The following is a 26,488-nucleotide window of genomic DNA, read 5'->3' on the forward strand; positions in this document are numbered from 1 at the left end:
ACTACTCAATTTGCCATCTAGGTTTCTAATTTGGCAGGAGGTTATTTGCCATGAGCAGGTAGACTGTCATTTCCATGGGATGCTGGAAGGTGTAGGAATTCAGCAGAGCTTGGTGTGAAACATCAAGGAACTAGAAAGTAACTTTTAGAAAGTAACAACTGATTTTTGTGTCACATACTCATTTTCTCATAGGCTTCACCCACATTTTCTCATAATTGCATACTCAGAAGCTCTAAGAGTTGTGTATCCAAATGGCGTAGCCAGGATGGTTTGTGTGCAAGAGTACACTGCCTGTCCCTCCTCACTATCACTGTTGAGCCCTTCCTGTCTCTTGGTGTCCTCTGGACTGGTGATGACAAACTGCTTGCTGGGCAGGTCTTTTATGATCAGGAGTAAGAATAAAGAGATCTCTTGCTTCCCCCAGATAATGTGATCTCTTGCTTCCCTCCAATTCTTGATTACTTCAGCCAACATTAATCTCGGGCAGGGTTGCTCCCCATTTTGTTTCCTTATTTTGGATATCTTCATGGTTACGTTCTGCCTTCTTGTAGTGACAGCAGGGCCAGGGATGGCATCTATGGTGTGGTTTGACCTTGTTGCCACCCTCGTGTTCCCAGAGCACGCCCCTTCTGACAAATCACCTGTGATAGTGCCTTATCAGAGCACAGGCCTTCTGCTCTCAGTTTACACAGCATCACCCCCAGTGTTTACCAGTTTTACTGCTCCTAGTTGTGCTCTTGGTCATCTTTTAACCCTTGCCATACTGCTTTTCAGCTGCTTTCACATATATGTTGTTGTTCATAATCAGTTCACACCTATCTTGTTCTATTGCAGTCTCTACATCAGCCAAGAGCTAACTCTGTAGAGATTGGTGCAGAATGACAGGTCCATATTAACACAGATTAGGCTCATCGGGCCTTTGTTTTGTTTTAAAATCTATCACTTATAATCTGATAACTGCACAGGGAGGCCTTGCTTGTAGCTGTGAAGGAGTGCTGCTACCCCGCAGATCCCAGCAATAGATGCAGTTTAATGTCCAAATGTAGAAAACAAAGTGTTTTAAATTAGCTTTCTATAATAGCATTAAATACAATTTATAATTGGCCGTATTTGTCATTTAATTCTTCAGCATTAGTTTAGCTGTCTCTTGCCAGCAGCAATTTCAGTAGAGAAGCCCAGCTGAGAGCAGGAAGGATTGATTGCTCCTTTTGGTGGTGTTGTTGTAGTTGAGCTAACTTTTACTGTATCCAGGGTTTTTCTGTGTTTGGTTTTGTGGATGGTGTCCAGGATGCTGTGTCCAAGGTTATACCTTACTTTGAAGTTTTCTGGGCTGTATCCAAGTAGATGTGTATTCAAGCATGATCTTATATAACCATACCCTATTCTTAAAATTGACATAGATTCATGACCTATTCTTTAAAACAGGTAACTGAGAAACAACTGCTAAACATGCGAATGTTACTTTAACAACTGATAAACATACGAATGTTACTTAGCATCGCTTAGACAGTTTGTGTTAGAATAGGTTGTCTAATAGGCTAATGGTTGTCAAGAATTGTAATGAATATGTATGTAACCAAATTGTATAAATATAGTGAAGTTCGAATCAGTGGTTGAAGCCAGCTTTGGGTGCGAACCCCTGGTTTCCCAGCGCTGAAATAAAGCACCGCATATAACTACGCCCGTGGTTATGTGTCCTGATTGCTAACAGCGTCACACACTAACATCAGGTTACGCCGGTTGTGAAACTCCACTGTCACCTGGTGTGTGTTCCCCTACAGTGTGAGCTACAGCCTGAGCGAATCTATGAGCTGTTCTCTCCCTTCCCCGGAGGCGACATGAGCCATGGTACAGCTGCCTGGAGAACTGCTTCCTGGGGTGGACCCAGGCAAATGTTCAGCACCTTTTAGGGCTCTTTTGTCGTTGTTGGGTGAGGTTTCTGCCACATCAGCTAGCCGAGCCAACTGTGATCGTGAGAGTGACCCCCCTCCACGTGAAGGCGTGGGGGCAGCACTGTGGCTGTGCTGAAACAAATCAGTGAGTTGCTGTGGGATGGCACTTCCAGTGGACAGTGAAGAACAATGGTCAGCTGAGACAGAAAAAATGCTAATAAAAAAGAATGAATATGAAAGACTAAATTCTGCCATATGTAGATAAATGTGCCCATGTTTTCATTTGGGTTACATTTTAACTGAATGCGAGTAACTGTACTTATGTTATTGATGCATATTTTAATTTGTAAAAATTTTGTTCTATGTGCAGTATACTCTTAATTCCTGCAAAATATTTTCAATGGTTCAGGAAGGCATCTTGAGTAGTGATTGTAAGGGCTGTGAACTCGGTAACACTCTTGCAAATTTGTTCCACGGGCAGTGGCTCTGCTGAGGCTGACCCTGCTGCCCATACCCTGCCAAGCCGGTGGCTACGCCGCACTGCACTTGCTCGCCCCGGGCACCCCCGGGACCTGGCTGCGCCCGCACTCCCATCCTCCTCATCTTCATCCTCCTCCTCTCTCCGGCCTTGCTCCCGCCCGGCTCCCCCTGCAGATGGGCCTGCTCGGGAGGATGGTTTGTCCCTCCCCCGGTAACCGATGGTTCGATCCTGCACGCGGCATAGCCGGGGAACACGGGTTGCTGAGCGACCCGGCCGTGCGGCGGCAGAAGCGGCGGCTGCGCGGGGCGGCGAAGGGAGCAGCGACCCGGAAGCTCTACCATGTCTAGCCGCTTCCGGGACAGCTTGGGGCCCGGTCACTGCCGGCCGTAGGGGGCGGCCATTTTCCCCAAGAGTGGAGCCGCGGGCCCTCCTGCTGGCGGCGGCGGCCACAGCGACCGAGCGGCGGAGCGTTGCGGGCGGGCACGGCCTCTACGTCGGGGCTGGGAAGCGGGAGAAGCGCCTGTGGTCGCCGCCGCCGTCCCCGCAGGGAGGATGTTTTCCTTCTCCACCGTACAGCCGCAGGTGAGGGGCCCGTTGCGGTGCGCGGCTGGCAGCGGTCGGGGCCGCTCGGTGTCCAGGCGGAGGCCGCGGGGCGGGCGGAGGCGCTCGGGCGGGTTGCGGGCCTGGCTGGGGAGCCGCGGTCCCCAGGTCCCGGCTGCCCTGTTTTGGAGGTCTGGGGGGGGCGGCTCGGGCGCTCCGGGTGTCGCAGCGGGGGCTGCAGCGGACGGCGCTGCTTGTCCGGGAACCGAGTGCGCAGGTGGAGGGCGGGGAAGGGACGGGAAAAGCTTGTGAAATCTGAAATGAAGCTACGTGGAAATGGCGCTTTTTAGTTTCTGTTTTCATAGTAGGAGCAAGGGGTGTGCTGTTAATTGTCACGGGTTGTTGTGGAAACGAGAAAGAATTTACTTAAAACTTAGAAGAGTTAGTGGAGGAAAAGTGCCTGAATTATTTGTTAGGTAGAATAGCCTGTATGCAATCGGGAAGTTGTTTTTTATTAGATGGTGAGTTGGGTGGGACTGGTGCGTTTTATGAACTTTGATTTGGAACAGTGTTTTTAATTTTATGTTTTGTGCAAAAGGTATTAGTATGTGATAGTCCCGTTCCACAGTGGGATTTGATTGTTCTTTCCAGATGTGGAGAATGTATCAATTGCTTTAGTTAGTGTAGTGAGATGACAGAACTTGTAATTATATTTTTAGAAGTGCGTCATTCCATCTTTTCATAGTGTGAAATGCAGGAGGAAGGTTTGGTTAGTGGTTGGGATGCTGGCTGTGACCACTAGAGGCTTTATGGTTTTACCACAAACTCTCAGAGTTTAATTATAACTTTAGATAATTAATTCTGAGGCAGTTTTAATGTCTCACAGCATTATCTGTTTTGATCTTCTGTCTAGTCAAAACAGAGATGAAAGTTCTCAGGGAAGGACATTCACAGGCAGAGGCTTAATTAGGTATTGTAATCAGCTGTGGTTCCAGCAGCAGGAGTTGCACCCCAGCTCTCATCCCTACTGATACAAAATGAGGTGTTTTGGAAGTGTTGGAATTATTTGTACCATATATTTACAATAGACGTAGTCACATGCTGGAGGAGGAGCCCTGATACGCAGTGCACCTGGACTTCTGTGCTGATTTGATGAGGTGGTGTCACCGAGTTGGCTGAATGTTGTTGAACTGCGGAACTTACTGTGATATGTGTATGCGCTTTGTGTAGGTTAGTGTGATGCCTAGGTATGGTGCTAAAGTGGGATCCATAGGAAAGAAACACGAAGGAAACGTTTAGAAATAATTTGTATAACACAGGAAAAAATATAGATATTTAAAGGTATAAAGGTATGAATTTATAGATTAAAATAGGTGTTGTTTGGAAAATAATGCACAAGTAAATAGTACTCTAAGAACAGTGATCTCTGAATTAATAAGGTGTTGAGAAATCCTCACGATTCAGTGCTATTCAAAAGCAGCCACTGACTGAGCTTCTTGTTCTGGTTGGTTCAAGGGGAAGCAGTTTAATGAGATCTGTTGCTTGGTATCTGTCCAGGGTTAATCTAGAATTTACTATGTTATAATATCTCATAGTAAAGTCTGAAATTAAGGCCTACTGCTAAATAGATGGAATACCTCATTTAGCAGTATTTTTCTGTTCATGTTGTTCAAAGAGCTTTAGTTCTGTTCTGTGGTTGTGCTGTGAGGTCTTAACCAGAACGGTGATATTAGTTTTGGCTTGGCAGACATCAAGACAGGCTCAGGATTATTTTAAGTGGACATTTCTTCCAAAGAAGAGAAAGTTCCTGAATGACATATCAGCAGGTTTTAAACATTTGAAGAGATGTTGTCAACTTGCAGTCTTGTCAGCATAGAAGTTGTTGGTTATTGTTTTTTCTCTCTTTTTCTCCCACTGTTGATTGTGTTTCCTTTTTTGTGTCTTTTATTGCTATGTTGGTAAAAAAACCCCACACACCTATTTGGAATGTAAGTTAACTGACTGTGATGGGGATGTGGTGGCTACAAGGGAAAAACATTCAGTTTCACAAGGTTTTGTATTTTATTTGCATGAAATTATTATTAATTTTGTAATATTTGTCAGAAGACAGCAACAATCCTTTTTGTTCTGTCTTCTGGTTGCAACAGCACATATCTAACACAGCAAACAAGTGATACATTAAAAAAAATATTCTGAAGGAAGTATTAAGTGTAGTAGCAATTTTATTTCCCTGTTGTTTTAGCTAAGAGCAATCTATAAGAAGTTGTCTATTATTTTTCTGTAACTAAACACTGTCTTAAGTGCGAATTGAGGGCAATCTTTGCATTTCCTAAGTGTTTATAATCTGTACCCATTTCTGTATTTGAAAAATCGAGTGATTATTTTCTTTAAATGATGCTTGTGTTTGAAAACCAGGAGCCTCTTTTTTATCTTTATTTTTTTTTCTCTTCCAAACTGTGTGAGCTTCTAATTTGTCATGCGTACTTGAACTTTCTTTTTCCTTTAAATAGAGATATCAGCTGACACTGTGGTGTTGAAGTTGAGTTCATGTGGTTTATTATGAATTCCTCGGTTAAAAGTCAGGGTTTGGAATGGAGGTGTGTTTAAATAGTTTAAACAAGTGATCTGATAAACAAGTTCATTTGTTGGTTTTGTTTTTTTTTTTTTTTCCTCCAGGCTACTGTTCCCCTGAGTCACCTTATCAATGCCTTTCATTCACCAAAAAGCTCCACTACTGCCAGCAGAGCATCTGTGCAGCCTGTCCAGAGGGACACCTCCCCAGAGCATGATCCTCTCAAGAGTGAGGTACTAAAAACCCTTGGGAAAAAATGGTGGTTTGCTTTTAACTGCATTAAATCTGAATAATATCAGTTTAAGTGAATTTAATATTTGACTCATTTTATAAAATAATATGATGTGACTAAATGAAACGATGCTAACACATAGAATGTAACTTTTTGACAGAATTTAGTTGGTGCTTTGGCAGTAAGGGTTCTATGAAAATACAGCATTTCATTAATTAGAAAAAAGCTAATAGTCTCTAGTAATTTGCAAATGAGGAGGTAATTTGTTTTCACTGTCAACATTTCTTGCTCTAAAGTAAGAATAACTTTTTGGTTAATAAAACCCTTATTGTCTTTTCACTCTCTGAGTTCTAGCAAAGTTTGTTTCATTACTGCTTGTGAGAAAATGGACTGTAACTTAAAATATGTTGAGGGATTTTGAGGGACTAAATAGCATATTTGCATGTTTTCTTATTTTTCTATTAAAATGTCTTTCAGTATCACTAGGTATTTTTGGTTCTTCACATTGGAAATCAAAATACAGGAAGTGCAAAGTAGTATCAGATCTTCCCACTTCTCTTTCAAGTCATTTTGTACAACAAGTAGTAAAACTAAGAATGTTTGAGAAGAAAAACATGAAGTCTCACTAACTGCAGAACTTTGGAAATCCGCCTGGATTGTATTAATCATTCCTGTGTTCTGATTCTGTTGTTGAGGGTTGTTTTTTTTGGTTGGTTGGTTGGTTTTGTTTTTTTTGTCATTCTGTATTTCCTTCTGGTGATAAAAATTGATTTCAGCATGAGACCTGGATTATTGAACAAAACTAAAAGTATGTTTCTTTTATTCAGTTCTGTATTTGTCATTCTACTCAGCAAGAGAATCTGATCTCTTAAATACAGAGGGATTTTCCCATGTAATATTTTCTTTCTAATTTGTCATGCATCTGTTTGCTTCCTCCTACCATGATAAAAGTATAAAAATAATAATTTTTAAAGTCTTTCTTAAACTATTTTTAAAGCAAGTTGATTAGACTGTAATAAACCTAAGCTTAAATAAAGATTATGCTCAAATTTGAAATCAGCAAATACTGACATAGTACATGCAGTTCTAATATTGAATAAAGTTGAACTATTAGAATGGCAAGAATCTTTATTTGAGATGTGAAGCCTCTGCTGTGAAGTTAAATCTGTATTTGAAAGTAGTAAGAGTAGTAAACCCTTCTGAAGGGTCACAGAATTTTTTTTTTATTTTATTTTTTTTTTTTTTAAATCTGTCCCTCTTAGCATTTCAGTAATTTTCCAAGCAGTTATTTAGCTGAAGTAGGAAGGCTTGATAGGCTTGATCTATTCCTCTAATCCACGTGCAAAAGTCAAATTATGTTTAAAAATGTGTTCTTACTTATTTTAAGTAAAAGTGGACCAGAAGCAATCTACCCTAGCCTTTAAAAGAGAGTACTTTTTGCCTAAGAAATCAGTTTTAAGCTATAAACTTTGAATACTGTATTCTGGATGCATCTAGGAATCTCTTCTAGAAAGGCTTCTTTTGACATTTTATTCAATTTTTTTTCATGTATTTATTTTTATTGGATCTAGTTTCACCTTGAAAGTAGATTAACATAAGGCATACGTAAAAACAATTTAGGAAAAACAAAAATATAATCCATAATGTTCTAACAATCAAAAAGTAAATATTTGTGCAAATACATTTAGAATAGGATATTTACTTCTCAGTGAAGAAGTTATTGCAGAAGCAATATCGAGAGACTGATAGATATTTTAAAGGGTTCAAACCAATAAATGTTTTTAAAACATAGTCTCCCATAAAAAAGATTTTTTTCCTATCTGTAAAATACAAGATTAAAATTACTGTTATTTAGGTTACTTCTTTAGTAACTCGAGTATATGTGCTTTACCTCCTTGTTTTTTCGTAGTTTCTTTGTAGGAAATCACAGATCCCAATACTTACCCTTTCCCCACAGAAACTTCTGCCTTTCATTGTGTGTCTACGCAGTTCGTAGCTTTTTATGGTTTTCATGCTGGGTGTAGCTTCTAAATATGCAGTCTTTGTGCTGCTGCTAAATCTGCACTATCTTCAAACAGGCTGTCCAAAAAAAAAAAACATTGGAGGGATTTTGCTGTTTGCTCACTTGGATGAAATACAATGGGTGGCTATCGCTGTCCAACTTTCCCCCTTGTGCTCTCCATTTGCTCTGTCATAACGAGCAGAAAGAATTGGAAAATGCCATTCTTCTGTTGCCTTCTTTAATCAGGGAGCAGGAAGGTGATAGAAATACTGAATTGGGAAGAAAATATACTTGTCATAAGTGTACTGTAACAGTGAAAGTGCAGTGTATGCAAATGGAAAAGTTATTCTGCATTGACTGCAAATATTATTTCTTTAATCGTCCTTTCATTCATCATCATTTAGAAAAATGTTATTTCAGTCTGAATTGTAAAATATAGATGCTGTATCGAGCCAAAAAGTTAACTCGATTATTCTTTTTTTCCCCTAAGGTAATCTTAAGTAAATTTTAAACATTTATTTATTTTGCAGTCTGTACTTAAATTAAGAGATCTGGGATTGAAAGCTAACCAGTTCAAAGAGTTGGTGAACAGGTTGCTTCCTGGCTTTGGTGCAGAAAACAAAGTCTCTTCACAGTGGCACACATCGTACATCTCTGCTGAGTCCTTCTTTGAAAATAAGCATGGTATGTTTCAGAGTAAAGTGCTTGAGAGAATTGGTAAGCATTAGATTAAAAAGGTGAACATAGTTATTCTTTAATCTCTGATGCTGTAGATAACTTGTAGTTTAAAAATCTTTAATAAAAAGAGTATTAATATGTATTTTATTGTGTACAGGTTGTCCCTAGAGTGGTGCTTTTGAACTCTGGGAATTTTAGAAAATTTAGCCCAGATTTTGGAATTGTTTCTTCAAATTCAGAGTTGAAGTTGGCTGCTATTGAACTTGTCTGAATTCAGCTGTAGTACAAGTGCATCGTCGCTTAATTGTGAACCTGAGATATGAATTTTTCAATGGTTTGTTGCACCAAATAGAAGAAATCAGCTTTTGCTAATCTACTAATGTAACACAGTCATGAGCGTGTCCAGTTTACTTTATTTTTTGCTTGAAGCAACGTTACACAAGGACATTAATTAGAGAGGAATTTGGGATGGCAAACTTTTAATGGTCCATGTAGAGTATTTCATTTCTGAAATAAACCAAGAGTGGTTCCTTACAGTTGAAGACATTTTGTTGGTATTAGTCTAAAATGCAGGAAGCAAGGCCATTGTAAATGCTCAAGAGTGTGTTAGAAGCAGCAAATAGCTGACATTTGAGATAGTGCCTATATAGTGTTGCAGCTGGGAGAACAAGCATAAGAAGAATTTCTCAGGGCTACTATGGAGAAAAAGTATTAAATCATATTGTGCTGTGAGACAAAAAACAATTAGCCCAGAGGCAGTTTGCTCAATGTGAAGAACAAAGCTGCAAATCCTTCAGAGCTTCCAGAGATTAAGATGGCAGCTCACCAGACTGATGGTTTCTTTCACAGTTGTAAAACAAGGTTATAGTGGAAAACTGCCACAGGCAAGGGAGGGGCTAAATCTTCAAGCAAGTGCTTTTGGTGTAGGTGACACTGCTTGCTATGGAGGAGTGTTACTATTGATATGTGTATGTTGTGCATATACTTGAGCTTAAAGTGAGGAGAGTATTTATATTTTTTTAAAAGGATGTGTTCATAATTGTGTAGTATAAATTAGCCAATATGCAGTGTTGTAGAAGAGTGCAAAATACACAGCGCTGTAGAATTTATAGCTAATATTTTTTTCTCCTTCACATAGTTCCTCAGTATTTCCTTAATAAGTTTGTAAGCTGTTATTACAAACATATAACTTCAAAAAATTTAGCAGGAACACTAGGTTCTTTTTTTTTGCTGTCCTAAGTATCTAACTGATTTAATAACTTCATCAGAATATGTAAAATAAAGAAAAAGACCACCCTTTTTGTGGTTACATCAGATTCTGAATTACTGTGGAAGAGAGCATATATAAGCTTGGCCTCATATTGTGTTTTTTTTTCCCTTCCCTCCTCAGGTCTCTGTTTCTTAAATAATTCTTACCTGCTAAATGAGGATTTCTTTGATCTTTTGGTAACTAAAGAGCAGATCAATCACAGCCTTCTTTCCCTGCAGTCTATAGTGTGCTTGAAATAGTATCTCCTAATAAATAAAAGAGCAACACAGTGAAAAAGTTATTTATTTCTTGTTTCTGTGTTGCGTGAGGACTGTACAATTAAGTAGACTTAGTACAGTTTAAAATGTTTTCCTACATTATACATAGTCTGTTTTAAAATGCCTGTGAGCAATCTGTTCTTTAAAGCCTTTGAAACTGAAGGATTGGTTGAATGCTGGTCCTTCAGCTTCCTGAATGTCTTTGGATTCCTGTCCAGTCTAGATAACTTGATTCAGCTCTGTATAGGCAGGCAGAGTTTTCCCTCCCAGATACAGCTTCAAATTCAAGATTCTGGGTACCAATATTTTTGGAAGTTCTAATTAGAAAAAAATTCTGGTATACTGCAAAGTGTCTGACATAGGCTAGTACAATTAAGTTAACTATCTGTGTACTGGTAATGGTCAGTTTGTTTAATTACAGATGCCTGAAGGAGCATAGTAAAATAGAACTAACATTTAAGAAAGAAAAATCAACCTATGCGAGAAGTAATGTTTAACTGCCATTTAATAGAGGGTGTTATTTATACTTTGCTTTATCTTTTTACAGGTTTCGTGGATGTTTTCAGTGCTTTGCGCTCATCTTGTTTGTACAGACAGCATCCTAATCCTCTCCAAAATTTCTGTTCAGATGTTCGGTGTTGGCCAGGTATAAAACAATAAACTACACCATTTTTAATCTCTATAGTATCTGTTTAATCTGGGAGAATATTTTTACTTATGTCTTAGAGGCATCATTCAGGAAATACTGGTAGGCTTCCAGGAGGAACTTTATATTGATTTTAACACTTTAAATCATGAAGTTATTTTTGCATTTGAGTAGTATGTTTCCAGAATTAAGTCACTAAACATGGTGTAACTACAGAATCGTTTTCAAATATGTCAGTATTTGAGGATCATATTTTTAAAAGATGATAGATGAACTGTCTGCTTATGAAATCAATAAATATGTCGAATCTGGTATTCATCCAGGCAAAATTTTTAAGGTGCTTGGTGACTGGTTTAAACACTCTGGATGTATGATGGGTAATAACAGGGCTGTGTTAACAAGAACATAATCAGGAGCTCAGGAAGTTCAGGTATTGTCTTCTGTTCCATTCTTCTGATGCTACATGTGGATATTGTGTCCAGTTTTGTGTCCCATGGTTAAGAGAGAGAGGCTGACAAAATGGAGATAGCTCAGTGATGGGCCACAAGGCAGGGTGCAGATTGTTTGACATTTAATATACAGGGAAGCTGAAGGATCTGAGGTTTTAAAGTTAGCAGAAGAGAACGCAAGGAGTGATCTAGTTGCTCTTGGAGACGTATTAGTTACACTTCTCTTGCACACCTCAAAGAAGGGGCAAATATTATGAGTAAAAGCAAAGGAAGTTCCTGTTGGAAAATTTTCCCAATGAGAATGGCTAAGTTTTGAAACAGGTTACCTGGAGAGGTTATGTTATCTTAATCCTTGGAGATATTAAAAACTGAGTTGGATGAGGTCCAGAGCTACCTGACCTGGTGTTGAAGTTAGACCTTTTTTGAGCAGGGGTTTGACCAGATCACCTCCAGAAGTTCGTTTTCTCTGGTGCTATAATATGATAACAGAAGGCTTAGTTAAAACTATATAATTGACTGGTATTGGTGACTATTTAAAACATAGTAGAGAAAGAAGATAAATAATCTTGGCTTTTGTGATTTATGTGATAAAATCTTCGTTGCAAGGTTTCTGATGTGATAGAAGATGGACACAGAATTCTGTAAGTTCACTGTGACATAGAGTGCTATAAGGTCACTGTGTTTAAGTGGTCTCATTTCTTTTGTCAGTTCTGGAGTTAACAGCACACCTCAGCCATTCCAGATCTCCTTGGGGCACCTTATAAAAGCTGAGCTTTTAGCCAGAGCTTATTTTAGAGGAGGAACTTTCATTCCCATCCTTCTGGATTAGCTTCAGATTGTTTCATGTTTGTCAGCCTGCCTGGATTTAATTTGGCTGTATGTCTTTTCTGTTCCCTGTGACAGTGGTAAGGTGGGCCAATTATCTATAAGTCACAACGTGAACTCCTGATTATTTTAACACAAAAATTTATGGGTGGTTCGTGATCATGTAACTATCTGTTTACAGTACTAAAATTGCTTGCCTCATTTATGCAGTTTATTGTTGTTAGATCCAGAGGTGTCTGTCATACAGTTTTCTGTTTTTTATGGTTTTGGTCAGGCATCTTAAACAGATTGCTCTTTGCAATTCTCTTCATTTTCTGCTGTGGATATTTTGGGAAGATTATGTTCAGTTCAATCATGATAGTCTTTTTTATATAATAGTTTCTGAAATCTCTTTGGCCTTTTTGTAGTGGTAGTAATTGATAGTTTTTAACTTTTTAAATTTATTATTATTGTTTTAAGTTTACATACAATCACGGACCTTTAAGACTTTGAGATCAAGAGCAAGACGTCTGCAGTCAACATCTGAACAACTCACAGAAACAAGAACCTCACTTTCTTCGCTTTTGAAGGTGAACACAAGCAGCATTATGAAGTTGTTTTAGGCTTATTCAGACCATCTCTTTCTCTTGCATGAACCTTCACAATTTACCGAGGGTGTTTTGTTCAGTAGTGTGAAAAATTTTCTTAATTCTAAAACTCCAGCTATTAACAGCGTTCTGTTTTTTCTTATTAATAAGCAGATTTGCTTCATATATCATCAATATAAAGGTTATTTCTGGTTTTTTATGATAGTAGTATCAGTGTTCTACATTCTAGAAATAAAATTCTTTGTATTCTATTTTCGTGGCTTTGTTAAAAAGAGCTTGGAGTCAAATGAAGTATTAATTTAAACAAACACAGCTAGTTTAACGTAAGAATGTGTATTTTTTTTAAGCAGTTCAGCATCTGATTGTTGCTTTAAGAATAGACTTATTTGTGGCTAGTATATTTTTAAGATACAAAAATTCCAAACTCTGTGTTTTTATGGGTCACAAACACACTTCTGTACTTTGAATTCAGTAAATAACTAGCCAGACTTAAGGCAGACAAGCGTTTAAAAAAACTGAGTTACCCTAGGTATTCTTTGCTTCTAATCGGTTGTACAGAAGTCAGGCTAATTAAAGTGTTTGATCTTATTGTGTGTATAAATTAGCTTTGATAGAGCTCTATCAAAACTGTGCTTATGAAGATGTTTCACATTTGGAAATACTGTAGTTTAAGTTGATTTCACAAAGCAAAAAGCTTAAGCTAACAACTCCCCCTGAATCTGGTGTACGAAGCCGCCTGTGTGCAAATCTGCCATAGGCTGCGTTTGCTGTGTGGAACTGGGGTCCGGGCGGGCTCTGAACTGGACCTGTTCAGCAAGAATCAGGGTGCCCCTGTGTGGAGCCATTGTGATTCCACACTTAAGCTACTGCCTGGTGTCATCTAACTGACCCGATAGTGCCTGAATTATATGCTGGTTTTATTTTATTTTTTCCCCTCACCCATGCTAGCCAGGTAGTAAGTTAACTCTGTACTCGAACTTAGAGTGGTGTACTAACACTGCTGTGGAAAATACTTTAGGGCTTTTTCCTGAGAAAGCGAAGAATTGATGTTGAAAACTTGGATGCACTAATGAAAACAAAAAACATCCCAGAGGCACACCAGGATGCTTTTAAAACTGGTTTTGCAGAGGGCTTTTTGAAAGCACAAGTATTCCTGCAAAAAACACTTGGTAAGTTGCCCTAGTTTGTGTATTGTTGCATTCAGAAGGTAGTTTATTTCAGCCTATTTAAAAACTTTTCTTTGTTTTCTTTTACAGATTCGTTAAGAAGATCACGTTTGCTTTCTTTCTTCCTCTTCGTTCTTTGTTTTTATCTTGCTGTATATTCATCATTTTTACCTGGGAAAGGCTCCTTTTCTGATGCTGGTTAGTTGACTCTTTTCCCTCACTCTTTCACTTGAATTGTTTCTTCCACTAAGTTTAACACAAATTTAATGTGTTATGATATTATGATTGTTTTAGTGTAACATTTCAATGTACTAATGAGAGAGAAGAGTTATTTACTGGTTTTGGCTACAGCCTTTCAGACAACAGTGTGATAACAAAAAAAGTTGTCTGTTAGTGTAGTTATTTTAATTCTCTTGGTGAAACAATTACTTGGAAACAAGCAGAGAAGTCAGACTGTTCACCAGTTATATATTTGTCTTTGAATTTAGATGATGTGTTACCTAGTTCAGCAGTAGGCAAAATAGTTTGATTTTTATTTGTAATCACAGCCTAGTTTATAGCAACTAGGTATTTGCATGGCCAAATTATCATCTTGAGAAATCTGTTGGAAATAGTGGAATGATCAAAGGCTGAGCTAGTGTAAATGCAGAATTTTGGCTTTGTGCTGTCACCTGAGTCTCAAGAAAGTTAGAATATGTGCAGAAACACTGAAGAAGAACTTGTGGCTTTGTGTAGCTGCTTTTGGATGCAGGGCTTTCAGCACTACAAATGACTAAAAAGCACTTAAATTACTGAGTTAATTGCAAATATTTTAAAGGTTTGTTTGTGGTGGTTGTTTTTGTTTTATTTAGGTTTTGGGTTTTATCACGTTTTTAAGTAAATCTTATTCTTGCTGGACACTTGCAAATGGAAACATGCCCTTTTAAAAGGGCAGGTGTAAACCTAGTAGCTTAATAGTATGCATTCAAGTGCAAAGTTCAGTCTTGGAATGAAATGACTTAATGTGTACATTTGTTGTTCATCGTCTGCTGTTTGCTATTAGTACGCTTTCGAACATCGAGTATCTTTGATGCAGCAGTTGATCCAATCCAGTTGAAAAATGTCACCTTTGAACATGTAAAAGGGGTAAGTTCAAAAGTGAAGTGTGTGAGTTCTTGCTTAACTAATCATAGTGAGCCTGAAGAACTTGAGCTCTGTTCAAGAAATTTCTTTGTATTAACTGAAACCTTATATATATATATATATATATGTATATATACATATACATATATATATATATATATATAGACCACTCCAAGGTCAAGATCAAGGAAGGTTTTAGCTACTCTTGTTCAATTGTATATGTTAGTAGCCTTTAATACTTTAAGAAAGGTGCACTCTTGACTTGTTGAATCACATTTTTAAAGGCTAAAATGGCAAAAGGTGGGCCATAAATATCCACGTTAATCTATTTTTTGCAGAAGTTGACCAATACAAGAAGATGACAATGCTATTTGATTATTTCTCGCTTAGTACTATCTGTTTCAGATATGTGATATTAGGACAGGAGATACAGAGATTCTGGGAAAGACATGGGCATGTCACCGCTGATGGGATAGCTTTATTTTTTTATTCAACTCATTCTTTGACTGTTGGTGACAAAATTAAGACCTCACCCTCTCCTTCCCCTTGGACAAACAGATAGAATTAATCTCTTTTTAGCCAATTAGACTATTATCTTGATGTAGAATTTTTGATTTTTAAAATTTTGTTGGTCAGATCTGATCTTGAGCTGGTTGTTCCTTTAGTAGTATTAACTTTAGTGTATACTTATTATTCCTGTGAACAGTTCTAGGAAATAGGTTGAGTTAAACTCGTGGACACTTGGTATACACACAAATCTTGTATTACACTTTTATCTCTTCTTTCTGTTGTGTATTTTTGATCAATACACAGTTAGAGACTTAGACTTGTCTCTAATATAAAACTCATAAAAATGATGCAGCATTTTTTAAATGCTTAGTGATATTTTGTGGCATGTTTTTAACATGTAGGTTGAAGAAGCTAAACAAGAATTGCAGGAAGTTGTGGAATTCCTGAAAAACCCACATAAATTTACTGTACTGGGAGGTAAACTTCCAAAAGGTAAGAATCATTGCTCAGAAGTTAAAATCACATATAGCCATGGCTGTCTTTGTAACTTCGTTCTGTACTGAGTGACAAATCTATAGCCTAGCTTCTGAATGTTTTTTCCTTTAGTTAGGGAATAAAAAAAATAAGTAACCAAAATGGGCCTGAGTACTACTGTTGGTTTTAGTTTGTATTTGGGAACAGTCGTGAAATCATATTAAAACATAGGTCCTAGATTTCCTTGTTTGTCTAAAATATTTGAAGAACAAATGGATCTTTGAAGAGAGTTGCAAAAGCTTCTTTATTAAAGGATACCCTTAAGTGAGGTACTTGGGGGTGGGGAAGTGGAGGCTGAGGTGGTTGTGTTGCATGCTTCCTCTCTTACCTTCAGCTCCCTCAGTGTAAAAATTGATTGTTACTGCTTACCCTCACAGAGCGTTTGAGGTATCTGAGATAGACAGAAGCAGCAAAGATGCCATCTTGCTTTTGGTAGAAATTCAATAATAACATTAGGGGTAACCAACTGTGACAGTGCGAAGCAGCAGAGTGTAGATTCCAGGCAAAAAGCCGTTCAGAAATCAAACCTGTGTTTATCATTGTTAGCAGTCACCTTCACTGGGTTAAGAATCAATATTTCTTTGAAGTGCCAAGTAAACTTTTTAGGGATGATGTACCAAACTACCAATATTTTTTCTAGTTTGTAACTGAACATAACATAGTATTAAAAAAAAATTTACTGATAAAGTTACGCGTAATTTGTGCTAATGCCTTTTTGAGTACAACTTCATGTAGCCCAGAGGTCTTTAGGTCTGTATTATTTTTCACCTCCTTTAACTGTCTCTGTAAGGGTATATATTTTTTTTAAAGTGAATAGCTTCTTGTCACCAGAGTTTTTAATTCTATTTTACCTTTTCTCAGAAAGATACATAAGTTTAGTCTTGAAAACTTAACCCATAGCTTCTTGTCACCAAAATTTTTAATCCTGTTCTACCTTTTTTTTAATCTGAGAAAGACGTGTAAGTTTAGTCTTGAAAACTTAACCTAACATAATGCAAAAATGGCTTTTATTTCTTCTGTACTGCGTTCAGCACCTTGTGTGCTTGCTAACTGCTTCAGTTCAGAAACAAACGCTTTCATTTAAAAGGATGTTTAAACTTGATTGTAGTAGAAGGCCAAGTGACTCTGAAATATGTAATCCTGATAAGTCTGTTTCCTGTTGGTAGTCTACACTGTTTAAAGTTGATTACTTGGAATTATTTAATTTAAAAAAAAACTACTTTCAGGAACAGCTATTAGGGATTTTGCTACTAAACTGAGCAGTAACTTTGTAGAATAATTCAGGCTTCTGTTTTAATTTGATAGTCTTACAAGTCGTTTCCATATGGATCAGAGTGGATCTAGATCTGTTGTAGGAAACTTCTTCAGACCGCAGGTAGTGAGCAGTATCTGAAGTGGGATGATAACGGCTTTTTGAAGCCAAGTGTAAATGATTTCTTCTAATGTATGGAAGTACTACATGTATAAGATGACTGTGCAGGTTTGATGTTTTTGTTGTTTGGGTTTTTTTGTTTGTCTCTTTAGGAATTCTGTTAGTTGGACCACCTGGTACTGGTAAAACTCTTCTTGCAAGGGCTGTAGCTGGTGAAGCTGATGTTCCATTTTATTATGCATCTGGATCTGAGTTTGATGAGATGTTTGTTGGTGTCGGAGCTAGTCGCATCCGGAGCCTATTCAGTAAGTTAAATATTCATGGTTTTAAAATCTTTTAACATACAAGATTAGGTATTCAGTGTTTACAAGGTATGATTAGGTACAGTTTGGGTTAATGAATAAAATTGTAATAGATCCATGTTCTCCACCCAGGTCTATGAAATAAACTATTGTAAGGAGATGATACAAAATATAACTGATTTCTTAATCTCTCTTACTTGTAAATTGTTGTAGTGTGGTAAGAATAAGGTGATGTGGAGATGAAAAATCGTACTTCTCTCTCTGTTGCTTCATTTCAAAAATATATTCCGTGTTTTTTTTGTGGGGGTAAAATCAAGACAGTTCTGGTGATGCTAGTAGAACACTTTATAATCCAAGAGTAAGAGAAATAGTAGAATCCTAAATTATGTGAGACGTTTTTCTTTTGTGTGCTTCAAATGTCCTTCTGCTATTTTTCTTTTGTCAGGGGAAGCAAAAGCAAATGCACCATGTGTTATATTTATTGATGAGTTGGACTCTGTTGGTGGGAAGAGAATTGAATCTCCAATGCATCCCTATTCAAGACAGACCATTAATCAACTTCTTGCTGAAATGGATGGGTAAATATATGGATTCTGAGGGCATAGAAGGTGCTTGACTGACTGGTATTTGGAATATTTGGGTGCATTTTTCTTCCCTTGAAAGCTTTCTTTTTTTTTTTTAGTGCTTTTAATGCATTAAAGATGCTCTTATGGCCACTTTCTAGTACTTTCTAGTACTGCCAACAGTAGCATTAATGGCCTTACTGTAAAGAATATAGAAGCTTCTGAGTTGTACAATAGCTGCAATTATTTTAAATAATTTCTCAATTTTTTTAGGCTGCCTATATATCTGAAGGAAGGAGTTCAGCTCTGCTTTTAACCAGTTGCTGGGTTAAATGTTGTCATTCTTGGATCACATGTTATGTTTTGATAATGTGTTTTTTTTTTTCCTGACCAGTTGAGGTCATCTGAAATAAGAAATAGAAGTAGTTATTGAGCAAAAAATGGTGTAAATTTTGTCTCCAAAAAACCCTCCAACATTCTCTCCCTTTTGTCTTTTTCCTGTACAGGTTTAAACCTAATGAAGGTGTTGTTATTATTGGTGCAACAAACTTCCCTGAAGCATTAGATAAGTGAGTATAATGTATTGATAATTTCTACAGAGCATGTATTAAAAACCCAGTAAACATCCCCCCCGCCCAAACAAACAAACAAGAACAACAAAGTTGCTTGTGATAATCTTGTATGACAGCAATATATTAATAGCTGGTTTTTTTCCCTCTTAAAAAGGATGTGTATTGACCAGTTTTGGGCATTTAAAAGGCAGTTGTGTTAAATATGGAGAAATAAGTAACATGCTTCTAAGCATCTAAAATTTCTGTAAATTTTTATACTTAAATTGACTATCTGCATTCCTGTTTGCAATACAAAATTTTCAAATGCAAAATAACTTTTAAAATGGGTTGGTAATAAACATCTTTCATTTGTCTTTTTACCAATAAGAAAATAATTTTCTTTGCGCCTGTTCATCAGACATAGTCTGGATCATAGATGCCTTTAGAAATATTACATGTTTTTTTGTTCCTTATGTATATTAGCAACAGTTTACTGCAACGTTTCTAAGTCATTTGATTAAATTGTCTTTAGTGCTTTAATACGTCCTGGTCGCTTTGATATGCAAGTTACTGTTCCCAAGCCTGATGTGAGAGGTCGTACAGAAATTCTGAAGTGGTACCTTAATAAAATAAAGTATGATCCATGTAAGTAAATACTTTACTGTAATTTTTTTTATGTAACAGTTTTTGTACTGGATCAGCCCTCTCCTATATTAGTCATTTATTCCATCAGCATTTGTGGCTTTACCATGTGTCTCAGTAAAGAACACAAAAATTGCCTGGTACATTCCATTATGACAGTTTTCTGAGACACTGTTTCTTTCTAGTCCGAAACAGTTCATGGTGTCTTAAGAATTACGCTTCATTTCTTCTAAAGTTGAATTTTTTTTAATATGTTAGTTTAATAGAGCATAACTCTTACCTATAATTCTATCATTTCTTGATATTTCTTCATGATAAAAGCTTTTTTGGGAGTAATATGGACCTTAATGGCAAGTTTGTTTTTTCCCCACAGCTGTTGACCCAGAAATAATTGCTCGTGGCACAGTGGGATTTTCTGGAGCAGAGCTTGAGAATCTTGTAAATCAAGCTGCCTTAAAGGCAGCTGTTGATGGAAAAGATATGGTAACCATGAAAGAACTGGAATTCTCCAAGGACAAAATTCTAATGGGTAGGATTTTATACAAAAGACATACATACATGTTACAGTATACAGGGGTTTTCTTGTGTGATTAAGACTTTTTGGGGAAAAAAAAAAAAGTCTTCTGGTAGTTTATTCTGAATAGAACCCTTTGAGACTGGAAAGTAGTATGTAAAATCTAGTATGGAATACATTAAAGACTTGTAGCATTATTGATAAGAAAGGTATCATGTTTTACTTGAGCTTAGAAGACGGCACACACTTGATTTCTTACCCTTCCCCTACTCATTCCTAAAGAAAATGAGAGAGTAAATGATTAGAAACCTGGAACTTCTGTTCATCTAACTTGTCATGTGGTAACAAAAAACTTAAAACATCTGAGACATACACACTAAAAATCTGGTCTGTTCATACTTGAGAGGAATGGAATTTTCTTAGACTGCATTTTAAAGCTATTCCTTTAAAAGCAACTTGTCTGTAGAGTATATTGAGGTGCATTTTAAACATTAAAATCCTACATGTAAACATTTTGCACTTAACAAGTGTTAGTTAATTTTGCTTGTGTGATGTTCCTCAGCTACTTTGTGCTCTGTATATGTAATATACGGTTTGTGGTGATCAGCTGTACAAAAAGTTCATTTATTGTTCTCTGTTTAAGGACCTGAACGTAGAAGTGTGGAAATTGATGAGAAAAACAAAACCATCACCGCTTACCATGAATCTGGACATGCTATCATCGCGTATTATACTAAGGATGCAATGCCCATCAACAAGGCTACAATCATGACACGAGGAACAACGCTTGGACATGTGAGTGTTTGTGGAATTTGATGTTGCTTTAGTGTTGTTGAGGGATTTGCGAACAGTGTTGTTTGTTGTAATTATATGAATGCATGTTGCAATATGTAGAAATACTCAGTTATGAGCAATCTCTTGGAAAACTCACTGGTCATCTTTTCTGTGTGATAGAAAGCTTTCTTCACTTTGAAATAAAATAGCATATGCTGGTGTAATAGTTCATATAAACACACATTTCTTTCCTTGTGTGATTCTATTGCAGTTAAAATAGCACCCAGCAGTGAAACTTTGAAGAAGTTTCAAGGACGTGAAAGTAGAAGCACTGCTGAACTATACTTTTAACACAAAAATCCTTTATCAAGTTGTTCTTTGTCCAGAGTGACTTTTGTAAACCTGGTCTCACATAGAGATATCTCTAAGTTTTTTTCTATTCTGCCTTTAGCTGCCAAGCATTTGAACAGAAAAATATTTATATTATGTCTATTTCTGTTGAACTTTATCCAAGTTAATGTGTTCAATTAAAAAAGATCATCAGCCTGAATCCTCCAGGCAAGCTGATTTGTGCTTGGTGCAAGTGTAGGGAACAAGGAGAAATTGATTGAGTAGGTTGTTTTGTTTATTCTGGTGGTAGGTTTAATTTGGTTAATTTTATGTGGTGCTCGTGGCCTGTAGGAGACTATTGTAGCTGGTAGACTTATCACCTCCAGATAACCTGATGAGTGTGTAGACTAGGAGGGGGTCCAGAGCATTCAGATTCTTGCATAAAAGCCTTTATATCTGCTTTGGGTATAAACAAGAATATTTTTCAGATTATTTCAGTATTTCTTCAGTTTATTGTTACCTGACCACACTTCTGTATCTTACAGGTGTCTTTGCTCCCAGAAAATGACAGATGGAGTGAAACTAGATCCCAGTTGCTTGCACAGATGGATGTCTGTATGGGAGGAAGAGTAGCAGAAGAGCTCATATTTGGAAGTGATCACATCACAACAGGTCCCGTTTTGTAGTTAAAAGAAGTTTTGATCAAAGCTTTTGGACTGGCATGTTTAACTTGGCTTCAATAATGTAATTTACATCTGTTTGCTCTCTAGGTGCTTCCAGCGATTTTGACAATGCTACTAAAATTGCAAAACTGATGGTGACTAGATTTGGAATGAGTGAGAAGGTAGTGTCATCAATCCTTAAACATTTATCTATTACAAAGAAAAGTTCTGTTCTGTAACTAAATGCCTGTTTGGCTGTCAGTGGTCAGAGACTAAGTTGTTCTGGTAAAAAAGTAAGTGAGCCTTATGACTGGCCCTGCTCTAGAGAACTCAACTAGAAAACCTGTATATTTGACAGCTGAAAAATGAACTTGCGTGATCTTCACCTCATAATTATCTTGAAAGTTACTAATGTCTGCAGAAAATGTTTGTAATAAAACCAAACATTTTGGAATTGATGATAATCTTGGGGGTGAGGTTGGACAACAGCACTGACTTTTCTAGACTTCTAAAGAAACTTCTTTAGTCATCTGTATTACCTATCAAGTGTTAGTAGTCTGGGGATTTTGTTTTGCTTTTTAAATAAGGAAACACTTAATCAGGATCTGTACTGTGACATGTTGAAATAGAACTCTGCACTGTCTACACTGTTGATGAACAGACTTCTTGTTTTGCTCCTGTTGCATTTGATTAATGGTTTTATTTGTTTGCACATAGAAGCTGTAGGTGCTGAAGCTCTTCCAGTGTGCTTTGTATATTACTGCAACAGCAGCAAAAGATAAAGATGTTGTTGTTGTTGTTTTTTAGCTTGGTGTTATGACCTATACTGATTCGGGCAAACTTAGCCCTGAAACTCAGTCTGCAATTGAACAGGAAGTAAGAACACTTCTGCGGGTAAGATTCTTTTCTCCTCTGCTCTGATACATTTATTTTCAGATGAGTCGAACATCAGCTTGCTTGATTATTCAGTTTGATAATGTGTATTGGTGAAAATACACAGGTGGATGGAAATATTTGCAGGTATTAAATGTAGCCGCAGCTTCGAATCTCTGCATATCAAAGTGTTTTGGTAATTGTCATGCGCAAGTAGTGAGAAGCAAGTTGGTGCTCTTAGGTTCTTCAGTATGTGCTTTAACACTTCCTCTTACGTTTGGTCAGGATTTGTATTTTGCCTCTTTGATTCATAGGAAAAAAAGTATGGCTATACATTGTCTCAGAACAGATGTGAATGTTTTTAAACTTGCAGCTAAATGGTTTTGTATGGATTCACAGGAATGGCCCTATTGGATCAGAGAGTTGCCTTTTCCAGTATCCCACTCCTCACAGTGATCACTATCAGGTGCTTTAGGGAAATTTGTAACATTTCATAATCACAGAACTTCCAGATCACTGTTCCGGTAATCTGAATTAGTTTGGTACAGGCAGGAGAATTATTTATTTAAAGCGTTTAAACAATTAACACTTTTGCTGTAGCTGGTTTTGAACTGACTCAATTATGTCAGAACTACCTCTATATGATTAGAAGTTAAAGTTGAAGCTGGCAGTGCTGGCAGTGTGCATCTACTTGCAGCAACTGGTAACTTGTTGGGTAGCATTCAGCTTTCTGAAAGTACATAATACTTTGAGAGTTTTATTAGCTTTTAAAAACTTCAGGCTTTGAGGAATGTCCCTTGAATGCTGTAGCACTGCTCATAAAGTAAAATCAAATCTATTTAATTTAATCAGCAACTTTTCAAATCTTGTAAGCCTTTTCTAAGTCATATAGAAAAAACCCAGGGTCTGTCTCAGGATTTTATTTTCAGTCCTACTTCTGCAAAATGCAAAGGTGGCATAATTTTTTTTAATTATTAATAATTATGCTGGCTGGATTTTAATTCTTCGTGACACAGGAGCTGTGCTGTCTATGAAATGTAAGGCACAACTTTAAATGTTTGTTTCAAGCTGTATTTACCAGGAAGCAATTTTCAAAGTGGAATCTTGCTGTTGTTTTTGTTTGAAGTCTTAAAATCTCCTTTTACCTTTTTTTAATATTAGGATTCATACGAGCGAGCGAAGAACATCCTGAAGACTCATGCAAAAGAACACAAGAATTTAGCAGAAGCTTTATTGAAATATGAGACTTTGGATGCCAAAGAAATCCAAATTGTTCTAGAGGGGAAAAAACTAGAAGTAAGATGATAGCTTCTGTGATACAGCAACTGATAATTTGAAGAATGTACATCTAACAATGCAGTAGTCTTATGCAGCATAGCATTTTTTTCCCTTCCTGATGTGTGTATGGCATTAGTGACACTTTGATATTATTCTGTCTCTTGCGAGCTTATGTTACTCATCTATTTGTTGTGTCTCATTAGAACAAGACACAAAATAAAACAGATTCCTCATCCTCTGCTCCCTATACTCTTTCCACGAGAAGTTATTTAGAAAGATGAATCCCAGGGTTGAATTCAGCATTTTGTTTCAGTCAAATGTGTCGAAGCTGAGAAGAAAAACATGCAGCCCAAGTGGTGTGTTTTGGCACAGCCTCCTGGGCCGTGCTGCTACATGTGCATTTGACAATATACCCCACAATGTGTGCTATGGCGTGTTTCATGGGTAGTGACAGATTGGTTTGAAAAACAGCAGTATGTTGTCTAACTAATGCTCATACTCTGTCTGAGACCAGAGATCACTTTTAAAGAAGACTCACTTAGAAATGTAACAAAACATCTCTAAGAATGAGGCAGCTACACAGCATGTTTCTGTTAAAGGGAGTTGTGGGAGCTCTATGTTAGGCAAAAACATTAGGTTGTGTTTCCAGTGCTTTTGGGGCTAAATACACACATGTATGGCTGAGAGTGAAATTTTAATGCTAAATCAATAGGTTAAACACATCTGAGCCTCTTTGGACCATGTTTTGGGCAGAACCATGGCAGGGATAAGAGAAATACCTATGACCTCTGTGCTGCTGACAAGATTCTACATATTTTTTATGACTGCAGTAGATGGATATCAGTGCTTTGACAGTGCTTTTGCACTGCTGGATATTCTACAGAAGTAGTTTCTACTAGTATGGGAGTTAGATAATCCAGCAGATAATTTCTTCAAAGAGGGCAATATTGCTCACTAAAAAGTAGTTCAGAAAATGTTTGAAGCATGTGTTGTTTCAAATAACATTCCCAGTTCTGTTCTACCGTAGAAGTAGGGAAATAAAACCTTTTCTTTCAACCATTACAGAAACCTCTGGAAATTTTAAGATAATAGGAAAAAGTTTTTGAAAACAAAAGCAGGTTCCAATCAAGTGGAAGTGATTGCTAGCAATTCTATGCCAGTATTCTTCTGATCTCATGGAGCTGGTTTTTAGGAATGACACATCTTGATATAATCTTTCTGCACAATTCATTGTAGACTCTTGGGACTACAAACTTCTGTTGCAGAGAGGGCCTTTATTAGTGTGTTAATGTGGAAGGTTACCATACTGGGACATTAAAATAGTTGGGCTGGTGCCAATAAATGTGAGTGGAAATTAGTAGCTACACTTAAAACTAGACGTAACATAGTATTTTAGAATTTTCTGAGTGCAACGCTTGATTATAACCTAGGGGTTTTTTAAGTAAGATCACATGCATTTCTTTTTTTTCTTTCAAAACCAGGTTAACTTTCTATTTGCCTATTTTTGTGAGCTTACTATAGTGGCATCCCAGTGCAGTGTGGGAGAACTTCCAAATGTTATAAACCAGTATACCAAATGTCTAAGCTGACAGTTACAGTTGTACATGTATTTTAGAAATATGCCAACAGAAACAGAAATATACTGCATATTTGGCATCTCTTTTGGAGTAATAAAGGTTAATTTTAATTATGCATATTGGTTTTCCGTTTATTCACTGTAAATTGTTATAAATTGTAATACCAAGTTCCCTACTATGTAAATTGAAATGTATAAAACATTTAAACTTGTAAATAAATTTAAGAATTATGGCAAAAATGCATTCTCTCTACTTAGATTTCTAGGGAATGATCTCCCTAGAAATTCAGACTTTTTTTCAATTGCTGTTTGAGTAGCGGGACTTGGGTGGGAGCTTTTCCAGCTAAATAATGTGAATCTGCATTTAGAAACAAAGGCAAAAAACTTATTTGAAGTCACTGAAATCTATATTGAATGATCTGGTTTGGAGGACAAGTCCTTGAGGTCTAATTCATTTTTCTCATTCAAAAGCTCTACGCAAAGAAGTAGTGAGTCCTGCTCCTTTCTGTCTATTCTTTATTAAGATGCCTTCCTTTTTTAAGTCATTTTGGATTCTGATTTTAGTTTCATTTTCTGTGGCAGCGTAGTCAATAACAGCTTTTGGACAGAAAGTTGTCAGTGTCAGCATTTGATAAATGCTTTTGTTGCAGTCCAGATTCAGCCAATACTAAGGAACTGGTCACACAATTTCTTCTTGCCTGTCAGTGATTTTTCTAGGGCTTTGTTACGTAGCTTTCATAGTGACTCTAAATTGAAATATTTAATGCCTGTAGACTAGGATTCATTGCTCTGAAAATTAGTGTCAGTACTTTCTTTGTCCTGGAAGTTAATTTCTCAATGACTTGTTTTCCAGTCTACTGTCCCCATAGAGAGAGACAGCAGGAAGGACAGAAGGATTCTGCCCTGGCTGCCCAGTAGCCCCCAGAAACCCCACAGAACAGAGGCAGACCCGGCTTTGTCGCACTTGCTTGAGTCTCTCAGAAGAAACTCTTTATAACAGAATCATAGAATGTCCTGATTTGGAAGGGACCCACGAGGATCATCGAGTCCAACTTCTGTCCCTGGATATGACAACCCCACAGTTCACACCATGTGTCTGAGGGTGTTGTCCAGTCTCTTCTCAAACACTGTCAGGCTTGGGGCTGTGACACCTCCCTGGGGAGCCTGTTCCAGTGCTCCACCAGCCTCTGGGTGAAGAACCTTTTCCTAATGTCCTACCTAAACCTCCCCTGGCACATCTTCCTGCCATTCCCTTGGGTTCTGTCACTGGTCACCAGACAGAACAGAT

General features: G+C 37.3%; 1 protein-coding gene across 1 annotated transcript; it reads left to right on the plus strand.

Moving 5' to 3' along the window:
* Positions 1-2,740: 2,740 nt before the first annotated feature.
* On the plus strand, positions 2,741-25,318 carry YME1L1 (YME1 like 1 ATPase). The gene is made up of 19 exons (XM_082044106.1): positions 2,741-2,955; positions 5,590-5,718; positions 8,250-8,403; positions 10,472-10,570; positions 12,304-12,413; positions 13,450-13,600; positions 13,688-13,795; positions 14,640-14,722; positions 15,631-15,721; positions 17,288-17,440; positions 17,883-18,015; positions 18,507-18,569; positions 19,084-19,196; positions 19,567-19,722; positions 20,351-20,502; positions 21,357-21,483; positions 21,582-21,655; positions 22,281-22,367; positions 23,508-25,318. Exons 1-19 carry the CDS (start codon positions 2,926-2,928, stop codon positions 23,649-23,651), a joined length of 2,157 nt encoding a protein of 718 aa, XP_081900232.1. The 5' UTR covers positions 2,741-2,925; the 3' UTR covers positions 23,652-25,318.
* Positions 25,319-26,488: the final 1,170 nt, after the last annotated feature.

This window comes from Streptopelia decaocto, assembly GCF_964273445.1.
Source record: "Streptopelia decaocto genome assembly, chromosome: 2".
Lineage (NCBI taxonomy): Eukaryota > Metazoa > Chordata > Aves > Columbiformes > Columbidae > Streptopelia > Streptopelia decaocto.

Coding starts and splice junctions, on each gene's coding strand:
- YME1L1 (XM_082044106.1), top strand. CDS start 2,926: ATGTTTTCCTTCTCCACCGTACAGCCGCAG. Junction 8,404..10,471: donor CTTCTTTGAAAATAAGCATG/GTATGTTTCAGA, acceptor ATCTTTTTACAG/GTTTCGTGGATGTTTTCAGT. Junction 13,601..13,687: donor ATTCCTGCAAAAAACACTTG/GTAAGTTGCCCT, acceptor TTTCTTTTACAG/ATTCGTTAAGAAGATCACGT.